The following is a 13,577-nucleotide window of genomic DNA, read 5'->3' on the forward strand; positions in this document are numbered from 1 at the left end:
TGGGGTCATTATCCATAGGTTTGAGCTTTTTGACCTTTAGAGAAGGCCTCTCTAGTTACAGAATATCCTATCAACAACACAGAGGCATGGATTTGTACAACCGGGGCAAGACCCCCCCATAGGAGAGTGAGTGAAAACTCCCCTGAGTCCCCCTGGGAAAGGAGGCGGGGGGGCAGCCCTGTGTCAGAGCACAGCTTTGGGTCGCAACCTGTACCAAGCTCCAAAATACCCCAGTATTTTCGATCATGCTGTCCCATGGACTACTTGGAGAAAAAAAAAAAAAACAAGCAAAAATGAAACAAAAACCAAGACCAAGCAAAAAACTCTCTCCCCCCCTCTCCCTCCCAGGAGCAACAGGTTTCCTGGGAGAAGTAATAGGAATGAGACTTCTCTCAAGGAGGCAGAAAGGAAGGTGAACTTCAAGGATTGATATGAAATGCTGTTGGCTGATTAAGATTCAAAATGATTGCAATGTTAAGCTCGAGGAAGGTAGCAATTAGTGTTTCAAGCGAGGACAGGATCTGAGCTGACGTGAGTTCTTCACTGGTTTCCCTCCCCACCTCCACATAGCATGTCTGATATGCTCTCATCATATCTCACGTCCTTAATGCCCTGTGCATGCAACTTTCAAATCTCTGCAGCCTATAATTAGGAGATACTGTCACATCTTTCTGTTCCACTAACAGAATAATGGTTTTCCTGGGCAGAGGCTAAGCTGTGAAGCTTATTTTCAAAGCAGGGGACCATTATCCTTGGACAATGTTCTGTGCCAGTGGCTGTGCCTCATTATACCAAATGTTTAAGCACTTGGGGGAGTCAGCTGGAAACCTGGGCCGCCGGGAAAGTTGAGTGTTTTTACCCTCCGGGCTCCCCTTCAGTCCTGATTCAGGACAGCGTCCTGCGACACAGGTACACGCTGCAGGCAGTGCCAACTGGTGCCTAACTGGCCATCTCAGTAGAAGTCAAGACCGAGATGGGCCCTGGACTTGCAGCTGAGCCCTAGAGAGGCGAGGAGAGGTCTCAGAGCAGCAGGGGAGGAGCAGGCTTGTTGGTGGGGACTGTCGATGCCCTCATGCACCAGTACTATGTTAAGACGAAAACCCAGCGGAGGGATGAAGGGTAGCAGAGCTCCCTTCGCTTGGCCCTTGTCCTGCTGCACATTGCTGCCCAGCAGCACTGCTCTGCCCTCAGCCAGCTCACTAATTGACTTCCACAACCCTTTTTTAACAGCCCAGCAGCAAACAGCCCGTTTTCTACCTGCACAGTCCACTGCTGTTTCGTATGAGCTTTCTCGGGGAGGCCAATGAGGCGCATCCAGCTCTGAACAATTATACTAGCTCCATTTGGTATAACGAGGCAATTAGCTCCATGAGGAATGCAGTGACTATTTTTTTTTCTTTTTTTTTTTTTTTTGAAAAGCACTGCCCCTGTAAATGCATACCTCATCATATCTCTCTCTGATCAGGCTCTTTCTGCTTCTCTCTGTTTTATTCCCATTCTTTCTTCTCCTTTTCACCTGGTCTATCCACATGGACCATGAAGGTCTCTTGAAAGGTAGGACCACGTGCTGCCAGAAGTCCGGCACATTTAGCTTTTTTTTTTTCCTTCCTTCTAGCAGTTTGTTTCTTTCATAGCTGAAAATATACCTTCCCCTCCCTATCCCCCTCCCTGCCTCCACCTAACATATTAAACACGATCCGTCTAACTCGTGCTGAGACCGGGGTGCTCCCACGTCCAGTGAGTTGCATTTTGCTTGGAAACGCTCCGTGGGCTGGGGGCAGCTCCGGGCGCCCGCCAGGCTCCCGGCCCCGGCCCGGCTGATGGTGTTCGGCAGCGAGAGCCGCCAGCCTCCCTGGGGCCCGACTGCCGGTCGTTGGCCGGGGCGAGGTGCAAAACTGCAACTCCAGCTGCTCGAGCCGCAGCGACGCGGTGCCTCCCTCCGTGCTCCGCTGCCGGCCACCACGGGAGCGGCGGCAGGGGAACCGAGCAGCGGTGCTCGCTCCTGCGCCGTCATCACTTTTGGTCTCAATCCAGATAACCCCCGTCGGGCTCCAGCCTCCCCTCCTGTCTCACTGACGTGTGCAACTCAGGCCTAGGCTTCCCGAATGGTTTTGATCTGGCTGCTCCGTAGAAATCCATTTTAACAGGGTTATATTGCATCAACATGCCGATGACGACCTGCTTCACCCTCCTACTGTACTAACAGGACAATGAGTATCGGAGAGAGCTAAAACCAGGGGCAGGTTTGGGAGATTCACTGGGTGGGTGTTTGGCACCGCAAATCCCACCTTAGGGAGAATCCGGCTCTAGATTCGGTTTCAGCTGAACCCATCCCAAACCTTGGGAAAGGACGTTTCAGACAAAAGGATCTGGTTTTTGCCACTCTCTGCTTGACATTTATTGGGCTTTCTAACCGGCAGTCCTGCTCGCAGACTGAGTTCTCCTCCCCTCCCGAAAAGGAGCTGCTTACAGAGCTAACAAGTTAATTTTTATTGTGATGCCAAGTTAACACAAGGCCTCAAATGCTCATTTTGTATTTTTGCTTAATTTACAAAGTGCCAATATAAGGAAACATGACGTGAAGCTGCAAGTTTCACTGTGGGGTACCAAATTCCTCCCCCGTCGTAGAGAGCTGAGGCCGTTACTGGAAGGGCCGGGGGGGACGCGACGCCCTCCCCAGGCCGGGCCCCCGCTAAAGGCTCTGTGGCCCAAGCGACGCCTTTCCCTGCGTGCACGCACCTTTGTGCAGAAGCCGATGGCCAAGGAATACCACGGAAATTCAGAAGGGCAAACGCAGGAGGGGAAGCAAGGGGCGCAGTCCCATAGCCGGGCGGCTCCGGAGCTGGAGCATCACTGCCGTGCGGGCACCCGGCACTGCAGGATCGGGGTACGACGGTGCCGGGTGTGCAGAGCCCGTTGTTTCCCAGGGAGTGCAACACCCTAGGCAAGCGGTACCAGGCCCCCGTCTCCTCCTCCTGCAATGCCATCTTACTGAAACCCAGCCCCAAAGCCCGAGAAGCCACAGGAGGGTTACTTTCAAAGAGCCGGAATCATTTCTGGACAGATAACTCTGCAAATACAGCTCTGAAGTGGCCCTGTTCTTTCACCGATTTTAAGAAAAACAACAAACAAAGTACAGGCCATACTGGGGAGCAAGTTTTCTGAGTCTGCCAAGTCCTGAGCTAAAAAAAGAAAAAAAAAAGTGTGTGGGGGGGGAACGTTAAGGTATGTATGTGACGTCTTTAGGAGTATTACACAATTTGCATGCTGGATGTAAGATCAGACATGAACTAATAACTAGCTGATATGAAAATCAGTTTTTATATATTGCAGTCCACTCTCGTCCTCAGTGCAAGATTATCTTTTTATGAAATGCAAGTTCTTACCCTCCCTAGGAAACACAGCTTCTCCTCAAATTTTTGTTAAAATGGTTTCTTTAAAAGGTTGGGGGTTTTTTCTTGTGGGTCAGACTATATATTTTTCAGTGACCTAGCTTAATCTTTCCAATAAAAAAGACAAAAGGACAAAGAATTGAACAAACAAGCTTAGATGCTCAGAAATAAGCTTGGAAAGATAAATTTTCATGAGTTTTGGAAGCTGCATAGAACTTGGCATCCTACATGTGCCCCCTTGCAGTGCTTTGAAAACCTTCCCCATTGCATGTAGCTGTCTAAACTATAGAGCGGGTTTTTACAAGGAAACCTGAAAACAAACCGCAGTAAAGAGTGGAACCAGCTAGGTTGAAATGCTGAGAGAAAGAAAGAGTATAACTAATGACAAGGAAGGGATATTTATAATGTACATCCAGTTGGACTGATCTAAGCATCAGATGTAACACTGCTAAAAAATAACCTACAAAGAGAAAGTATGAAGGCTGGGTTTTCAGAAACACCAACCAAATTGCACCAGCAACCGTGGGCCTCCTGCACGGAGGCCGTTTCCCCAGCTGCACTTCAGTATCGCACATACCACGACTAGCTTTTTGCAGGCAGCGACCTGCTTTTCTCCTGCACTTGCAGTCTCTGGTCAGCATATTTGCACACTGGATTGATTCTGAATATCCAGACCTTGGGTTTTAACTGTGTCCCCTGTAAGCCCCATTCTCAACTCTCCCTGTGTCTCTGTCTTCTGCTACCCAGCGACGAAGACAACAAACCGCTGCCAAACAGCCAGACCTCCTTGGACGGCACCATCAAGCAGCAGGAGAGCGACGATAGCTTGGTGGACTATGGCGAGGGGGGCGAAGGGCAGTTTAACGAGGACGGCTCCTTTATCGGCCAGTACACGGTGAAGAAGGACAAAGAGGAGACGGAAGGCAACGAGAGCTCGGAAGCCACCTCCCCGGTCAATGCTATCTACTCGTTGGCATAGTGCAATACATACGTGAAACCACAAACGACCTAAGACATATGTAGTGGATGGGGGTTACACAACAGCCGCCGCCACCACTGCCTCCAACAGAAACGTGTGAATGAAACAAACCAACAATGACAAAAAAAAGAAAAAGAAAAAAAAAAAGAAAAAAATTCCAAGCAAACAGGCAGACCGGGGGCTGCCGAAGCCATCTTATCCTTAGCAAACAAGCAAGTGGCAAGGACTGCCGAGGTGCTGAGGGGTCGCAGCTGTAGCTGAGGTCTGAGCTGAACCAAAGGGGCTAGAGCAGGAGCGGGACGCGCGAGCGCTGTACCCCAGCTTCAGGGCCTGGCCGCCGCCACCCCCAGGTCCTCTCCACCAGCCCGGCTGCCGCCGCGGCTCCCCGAGGCTCTTCGTGTTCTTTTGGGAGTTAAAAGTTGTGCTTTTTAATCTCTGCGGGCAGGTTCCAGATAAGGGGAAAAAAATTTGGGAGAGGGGAGAGGGGTGAGCAGGGCCTTTCCAGGGTACTAAGAGCAGCATAAATGCATAAAAGAAAAGGAGACGGGTCAATCCATGGGTAACACCACTACAGGACTGCATTACTGAGGTGTTCAACTTCCCAGCAGCGCCTCACCCCTAACCTTTCCCAAACAAGCTGGCACCACAAGCTCTTCCCCAAAGATCGAGCAGAACCCGGCCAGCCGGGAGGGAAGAGCAGGTCCCCTGCCGCTTTCCTTGGCCGCTGGGACTGCGCCGTAACTCGTGTCGGTGCTGAACCTCCGCGTTGGTTCAGGCACCACGGCACGTCCCCGCCTGCAAAGCCCGCAGGGAGCTGACCCTGCCACCTCCGTGCGACTCGGAAGGATCCTGAGAGAAAAATAAGTTGCAGAAGAGCTTCTGGGATTTGCTTAAGGACAGCCAGGTGCAGCTCACCCTCTGATTCCAAGGGATGGCTCACTCACCAGGATAACGGCATCGCTCGCCTGGATAACTACAGGCAAAACATTTTGTTTTAGTCTTTGCTTTGTAAGAATTTGGGGAGAAACCACCCCCAGACCATGCCTGCTTTCTTTTAAAGGCAACTCCACACATCTTATGTAGCAAAGAGGGAGTGGAAGCAGGACCAGTATTAACACAGAATGAAGGGACCAGTAATTGCTTTTTTTTTTTTTTTTTTTTTTTTAAAAAAAGAAACAAAACCACCAAATCAGGAGGAGACAGCACCCGCTCCAGGCGGGTGGGAGAACTCCTGATATCAGCCTGCACTGCGACTCCTGATCAGCAACCTGAACAGTTCAGGGACGCAAGTCCCTCGGGAAAGCATGATGAAAGCACAGCTGTATGAGGCAGGAATGCAGGGCCTGATGTCCACACCTTCCCCTGGCAATGGGGTATGAGTCAGATTGACAGTGTTTTCAGCTAAAATCCTAATTTCTTACAGTGGCCTTTGCCTCCTTTGATCAATCAGCCTAAGGGAGACACTTCCACGTGCTAACAGCTGCAATGCGGAACTCGCACCCGTTGTGTTACTTACATATCAAGAACACGCAAGTTAAGTTAACCCGTTAATGCACCATAACAAAGCGTCTCAGATAGAAGTGCTCCTTCACATGCCTTACACAGCCTCAAACTTCCCATGAAGTTTAATAAACTGATACTATTCACCCACAGCTTATGCACCCCTAATGCGATGGTCTTTGGTCCGTCAGACCGATATGAGTAGGATGCGTGGGCAGCTCTCCCAGCTGAGCAAGCATGGATCACTGTAGAAGGTAGAGTTTTATAATAAACCATACTTAGTGGACAGCACCATGTGTATTCTCCCACTTCCTGCACTTTTGAAACCAAAGGTACCTTTGCTGAGAGAGATCGGATTTCTTCAGACAGTTTCACGGATGTAGAACTATGTTAGGATGGATTTTTCTTTCATTCCTTTCTTAAAGGAGATGGTTTTGTTCAGCATAATGGATTAAATGCAATAGGATTAATGCAATTATTCTTTTAGCTTTCAAGCTGGTTTGCTATGAAGACAAGACATATTGCTAACAAGAATACTTCTACTAATATGGATTGTTTAGATGTACTTTGCCACATTCTTTAAGCTGCTAATGGCACAACTATCCTGCAGTCCAAGGAAGAGAAGCCAGACTAGGTCACAGCTGTGCAACACACTTGAATCACACAGAGAAAGCAGAAGGGAGAGCTGGATGCAAACCGAGCGGCAAAGGAGTCAGACATACCCTACGAACCACTGGTGTTAACAGGCAGTGGAGGTCCTTCCTCTAGCTAGGGGCATTCCTGCTCCCCTGGTCTAAACCGCAGAGGAAACTGTCCGCCACGGTCCTTTGTCCGTGTAGTCTTGGCAGGGGTAGGAACCGCAAGTGTTGCTCCGTTATTGTCGGTGTGAATGCATTGATACAACAGGCCTAATTCTAACGCAGTCTCTTGCCGCTGATCCATTGCAAGGAGGGCTTCTCCCAACCCGTTCCCAGGACATGCAGCAACTGTTTTCAGTTTTTATGCAAACATTAGGCCAAATCTAAAACAGCTCTCTGCCAAGGGGATAACTGCTTCCCCTGCCTATGGCTGTCCTTACAGCAGTGTTGAGTTTGCATAACTTCTTGCCCAGCCACTCCTGGAACTGAGGAGAGAAAAACACCTACAGCCTTCGCTACCAAAACCAGCCTCTGCCACTGGAGCTGGTTATCTTCATTCACAGTCAGCACAGGAAATTGTTACCGTTGCATGGACCTGCTGCTAACAGGGGACACAACCCCCTTGGCTGCCATGCAACATCTCCAAACCTCGAGAAAGTTGGTCAGACACTACTGGAAGCAAGGTGGTCTGTGTTGTGTATCTGTATTATGTGCCATTTGTATTAAAGCCTATATTTATGTCCTGTCATTAACCACCGTCTTACCGAGCAAACCTCTTAGCATCCATCTGGAAACAGAACAAGATAAGTGTTTCACACTGTACCATTCCGTCCGTGCCCGTGCACCGTAACATGCCTCGGCAAGCGGGGAGGGAAGGAGCTGCGCTCAAACCGGCTACGTCGAGTCCTTCCTCCAAAAGGTCTTGCAAGAACATTTAAACAGTCCGACCACTGTGTTACTTGTTAAGTAACTAGCAAAGGAAGGTGATGTCTATAGAGGGCCCAGCGGGGATAAATGGCTTGGTGTAAGTTACTTGTAGTCTTTTATTGGCTTGGTGTAAAATTACTCAAAAATTGTAAGATATGGTAAAAATGATAACATTTATTTGAAACCTCCCCTAGAGTTTTGGAACCAAGAGAAAATTCTCACTAAATCTCTGCGTTCAAAACTCATACAGAGCTTAACATTTTCTACTCCCTTTAATAAAGATTCGGTAGATGTTTCCATGTGCAGTTACTGCGTTGCTGGAAGCGAAGCCCTTGCTTGCTCTGAATGCAAAAGCCGCTAAAATTCTGATAAGCAAAGCGAGTTCACGTTGCCCCAAAACGTGCTGATCTCTGGGAAATGACTGTCACAGCCTTGGCAATACCGCAGCCAACGCTTGCATCAGGTGAATTTTGCCTGACTACTAGGAGTGTGATGGGACATACCACGAAGACGCGCGCTCAACCCACGGGAAGGGCTGGCTGTGCTCGTAGATCTTGTCCACCCATCGCTATTTTTTTGCAATGCGAGCAACGGAGATGGTGGGTCTCCCTGTCCCCTAACGCGGGTCCGCGTGAGCTGCCTGGCTTCTCCGTTCAGAGTGCCCAGGGGCTTCACCTCCTGGGGGAAGAGCACAGCAGTCCCTCCCCGGCGAGGCTGCGCCGCGACCTCGGTGCTCGCTGCCTACCCAACCCCGAGGAAACCTGGGGGACAGGGAGGGCCCTGGACCAGTCCCCTCCCTGGGACCCTTATGGGCTCTCGGGAGCAGGTCACGCTTTGAACTGTTCTTTCACAGAAGATACGTCTTCAGAAAGGGTTTAATTAGGGGCTGACACTAAAAAGAGAGACGAGCCACACCCAAAAAATCAAGTGCTCCCAAAAGATGGGGGAAAATAGTTTTAGTCCAGTTCGAAACTTGCAGACTTGAGCCTGTTTCTGAAATGGCCTGAGCCAAAACCTCGCACATGCTCTGGCGACGGATGCAGACCTTGCGGCGGATGCTGGGTGCGACCGAGCCCAGGGAAACAAACCTGCACCTCTTTGACACACAGCCTTTTCCTATTTGAAATCCTCCTCCTGCACAACCAGCTAATACCCCACACGGCAGAGCAAGCATGGGACGAGAGAGAACAGCTACTATGGTTACACGATCTCGAGGCTGCTCCTATTTTCCCCGAAGTGATGTTTCCAGTAAGAGACGGTAAAGCAGCAGGAACAACTGAGTTGTGGTTTGAGTTTTCCTGAAATCCTGCTTACAGAAACTCGTCCAGTCTGTGCTATCTGGAAGCCAGGTCATAACGTCCCCTCAGCACCCACACGCACCCCTTCCACTAGTTCCTTCTTGCCTACGAAAGGCCCCACGCGCACGCGTTAGAGCCGCCTCGGACCCGAGAGCTCCATCTCGTCGACTGGGAGCTGCGTTACGCGACCAGGCGAGATGCAGCCCCCGCCGCAGCTGTGCTGGGGGGAGCAGGACCAGCAAGAGGGCAAAGACGTGCAGCACTTCCCACTCGTTAGACTCATGTCTCCGACATGCCTTACCTGTCGAGCAGCGCTCCTTCGATGTGCCGTGGCCTTTCCCCGCGCGCGCTAGCGGCTGTCCCGGGAAGTCCTGATGCAGCGGATCCCTCCTCTCCTCCGGCGCGTAGGTCCCAGCAGAGCAGCGAGTTCAACCTGCAACATAACGTTCGTTGTACCAGGCTTAATTGTGTACTAGCAGCAAACGATTTCAGTTAAGCAATAAAAATGAATAAACAAACCTTGTAAAAATAATAATAATAAAAAAACCACGTTCTATTTCTTGCACTATGACCTGTTTTATTAAAGAGAATAATAATGCTTTCCTGGTCCTTACAAACAAAATAACCCAATACATGAGCAGCTTCCCCTTTGCCTGGCAATGCCTGTCTCTCCGTGTCCTCCTCAAGCGGGCATCGGTCTTTGATTGTCAAACGCAGTCTAAAACCCCCGTGTCAAATCTGCAAAACAGACTTTCTCCTTTGCAGTACGAAGTTTTAAATTTTTGTTTCCTTCTGCTTACATCAGAAAGAAAATATTGGAATGTTTTGTTTTTCTATAATTTGTAAATATATATCCATCCATCCTGTCTGTAAAACCTCTTTGTTGTTCTAAAGTATTCTATGTATTTATTTGCCTTTTTTTAAAGCAAAAAAACCAACACCTTTGAGTTAACCCACTTTTTCCAATAAGAAATGTATATCTGAAGCTGTAAAATTAACAGTTTACAGCAAGAAGATTTATGGACTACAGAGAAATGTTTAATATAAGGACTTATAAACTGACTGCATGAGAGAGTGAAAAAGGCCAAAATACTCAGATATCATTTTTTTTGAATCACTGTAAAAAGAAAAGACTGGATTTTTTTGTATAGAGAACACTAAACATATAATAAAACATTGTTCAAAACTCATGCTAAGCCCGCGCTTCATTTCCATCAGCTCTCGGAGGGGACGAGCGGGCTCCGCTCCGCCTCTGCCGCCCCGGGGAGGCCACTGCGTCCCATGGGCCTCTGCCGCCCGCGCCAACACCGCAAACGCCCCGTCCCCCCCGCGCCACCGTCCCATCGCCTTAGACCGCTCAGATGGGGAAGGTTTCCCAGCGCCCAACCCACGTGGCGCGCACAGGCAGCGGCTCGCCAGCGGCCGCAGAAGGGACGAGCAGCGGCCTGGACCCTCGTGCAGAAACGCAGAGTGACCTCCATCACGTCGGTGATTCTGCTAAGGATGATTTGAGCAAGCAGCTAAAAAACCTCAGCTCATCCTTACTACCCCGCTAGACCCCTCAGTCCTCAGTTTATCCAGGCAAAGCAGTACAAGCACCAGGCCAAGACCCACAACGATGAGACATCTCAGATGCTCTGGTTTTAAAAGCATCTCCGAACGGCCGCGTGCAAAGAGCCAGCACAGGACGGGGCTGCGCTGGGATGCGAAAGCGGCAGCAGGGGCGCCGGGCTGGGAAGCCAGCTCTTCGCAGGAGCAGAGCACACCGCCGGGGTCTCATCCGATGCCCTGCCCCATGCTCGTCACATGGGCAACTCTTGTGAAAGCTGGGTAGTTTAACTTCCACCCTACCCGTCCGCCAGGCCAGAAGCAGCAGGTCCTTCTCCATTAGCACAACCGTTCACCAAGGAACCGCACGAGGGGCAACAGCCGCAGCCGCTGAGGACAACCCGGGCTGCTCCCTGCGAAACCCTCGCTGACCGACCCCCGGGGCCGGCGAGCGCCTCTGGGCACCGTACTGGCAAACAGCAGCTCCGTGCCCTTTCCAGGGTGGACGGCAGCACAGATACCCTTAGGAAGTACGTTTTAAGCCCAGGCTGGACGAAGCAGCCTGCGCAGCCCAGCAGACTTGCGGGAGCATCACAGTTAACCAGCTCCCCCTTCCTGACCCGGGGGGCCCCGGCAGACGAGCCATGCCTCCTCCCCGGGCCAACGCTGCCGGCCCCCGAGGCGCTGAAGTGCTCTTAGCAGAGGCTCCCTGGAGCAAAGCCTTGCCGAGAACGAGCTGGGGGGGGTGGGGGGAGAGTCTATTTGGCTAATGAAGATGTAATTGCTGCAGACCTCGCTAAGAGGATGAAAGTATTAGTGCTTCCTACTCCTGTGCTGCAGCGGGGTCTTTACCTCCCCCCGCTCCATGCACAAACACCGCTTGCTTGAACAGCACCGGGCAAAGGAGCACCTTCTATCCACCGTCCCCACCCCGGAGTCCCGGGGGTACGGAAGGGTGCACGAGGAATTGCGCCTAGCACTTAACGCAGAAATTCAAACGAGCTAGAACCCAGATTCCTAAAACACTCCACAAAAACCTTTGCCCACTGGCTGGAGAAATGGGAACCCACCTACCCATGGGGGCCCAGGGCTCGACCCTGCACAGCGCCATGCAAGCGAGGGGGTCCTGCTTCGAGCCCCCGCACGCCGCACAGTGCTGCACGGCACGGAGCAGGGAGCCTTCGAAGGGAACGGACTTGGAGCCAGCCTGGGGTTTGTTCCACTTCTGCGTTCGGCTGGGCACGAGTCAACGTCGAGCTCCCAACACGTGGGACCCCGGCTTTCCTTCGAGGTCTCCAAGCTCTGAGGCTGGAGGGCCCCTCGGACGTGGACCGCAGGTTGGAGGCAGCTGGGAACAGACCGACACAGTCCTCCGAGGGGCAAAAAGTCACCGTGGAGCTCAGACAGCCCGTCTGGTCCATCAGACCGGGCTGCTAGGCCAGGCACACCCGGCAGCAATTCGCTACCGGCGTTTGGAGGGAAGGGAAGGGCAACGAGCCCTCACCTGCAGCAGGGACCAGAGGTCTCCGTGAGCCGGCGGGGAAGCTCAGCAGACGGCAAGAGCCCGCGAGCCGGAGCGACGCTGTCCTGCCCTCGGCGGGCCACATGCGACAAGCAAGGAGAGCAAGCAGACATCTGCTCATGGCAAAACTGGGGACTGGAGGGGCTCAGGCAGGAAGACCCAAAGGAAATTCATTTACCCACCCCACGCGCTCCCTAATGGACGCCTGCTGCTCCCGTCATTCATTAAGGAAACATGACATTTTTATCGTCCAGAAGTGAGTGACAACAGGCCCATCCTCGTCCTCGCGATCGATATAGGCAGAGACACAGGTGCATTAGCACTCGTCCCTTTTTATGGCAGGATAATGACACCCACTTCTTCCCTGACCTCTGCCCACCGGCGGGGGAGGCTGGGGACTTGCCGACACACCGCCATGGATTGCCGCCACCGGCAGAGGGGCCCCGCAGCCACCCACTCCCCCTGCCCGTAACCGTGGCCGTGCCCCAGGAGCCCGGGCAGAGCTGCTCCTGCCACGGCTCCACGTGTCCCCACGCTCAAACGCACACCCGGGGGCAAATGGTGCCCTCGCGGCGCGGAGCAGCCCCGCGGGAGCTGCTGATGCCAGGCACAGCGCGGAGCGGGGAGAGGCAGGGGGGCAGGTCTGCACCTCCTGCCTTCCCCGTGAGCCCCGCGGCGCTTCCCCAAGCCTCACCCGAAAGCAGCAGCTAGCGGCGCCGAGAACCGGTGGAAGCGGGGCCGGACCCTGCTCGCCGCTGCCGCACAGCAAGGTGCTCCCCTGCCCGCGCTCATCCTCCTGGAGCAGCCCGGACGGCCGCAGCTTTGCCAATCGATAGAGATACTAATGCCTTAATTACTCTTCTGTAATCGCAGGCCGTTAACCTGCAGACAGCCCCCGCGCCTCTCCATCCCCTTGCGCTGCTAACGGGCCCGCGCGGGAGCTGGAGGGCCTCGGGAGCGCGGGGCGTCCACACGACACCCCCCAACCCCCCCCGACCCCCCACTCCCCAGCGGCTCCGCGCGCAGCCGGGCTAAGCCGTGGCCAGCCGGGCATGTGGGCGTCCCCACCGCCACCTCGCCGTGCCCCCAGCTCAGCCGGGAGCAGCGGGTGGCCTCGGGCTGGAGGAGAGGGTGCAACAGCACGGGGCAGCACAAAGCAGGAGGTAACAGACACCATCCCGCGGGGAAGAGTCAAGCAGGGAAAAACATCCCCGTTGCACGCCCCGCCGGGGAGCACGGCGGCCCTCGGCCACGGGAGAGGGTCGAGTGGGCTTGCTGCGCTGCCCGCGCTGCGCCGGCGCTGCAGAGGTCCCAGGGCCAAGCTGCGAGGGTGGGCGCAGCTTTCGGTGGCTTTGAGCCAGCGCCCAGGTGGCAGCGAGACCCCCGGGCCGGGCACCACCCGCAACAGCCTTCTCGGGGCTGCGTGCGGCTCAGCGGAGCATCCCCAAGTTTTGCAATAAAGCGGATTCACAGAGTGCATACATGGTTAGATGCGTGTGTGCACGTACATATGTTCATACACATATAGACACAGGGGTGCACGCATACACAGAAACTCGCACCGCACAGGGGGGTGTCCCTGCCGAGCCCCCCCGGCACTGGGCCCCGGAGCGGGGCAGCAGCCGCCACCTTGGCCGAGCGAGGCCATGAATTACGCAGGCTGCTGCAAGCCGCTCTGCCTGGTCCTTGCGCTGTGGCAAGTGAGGTAAAGGCAGAGGAAAAAGAGACGCTCTCCAGGGACCGGCGCGGCGGTTGGCAGCGAGCGAGGGAGCG

At 53.3% G+C, this 13,577-nt stretch overlaps 1 protein-coding gene across 3 annotated transcripts in view; it reads left to right on the forward strand.

Moving 5' to 3' along the window:
- The window catches only part of NFASC (neurofascin), a 92,605-nt gene extending 82,681 nt beyond the window's left edge, over window positions 1-9,924 (forward strand). For all 3 annotated transcript variants that reach the window (XM_064497928.1, XM_064497929.1, XM_064497930.1), the window contains one exon: window positions 4,140-9,924. In XM_064497928.1, coding sequence (XP_064353998.1) covers window positions 4,140-4,371 — 232 coding nt within the window. In that variant the 3' untranslated portion in view covers window positions 4,372-9,924. The remainder of the gene's footprint in view (window positions 1-4,139) is intronic.
- The last annotated feature ends 3,653 nt before the right edge of the window (window positions 9,925-13,577 follow it).

The sequence above is a fragment of the Dromaius novaehollandiae genome, chromosome 27 (assembly GCF_036370855.1).
Source record: "Dromaius novaehollandiae isolate bDroNov1 chromosome 27, bDroNov1.hap1, whole genome shotgun sequence".
NCBI classification, from domain to species: Eukaryota; Metazoa; Chordata; class Aves; order Casuariiformes; family Dromaiidae; genus Dromaius; species Dromaius novaehollandiae.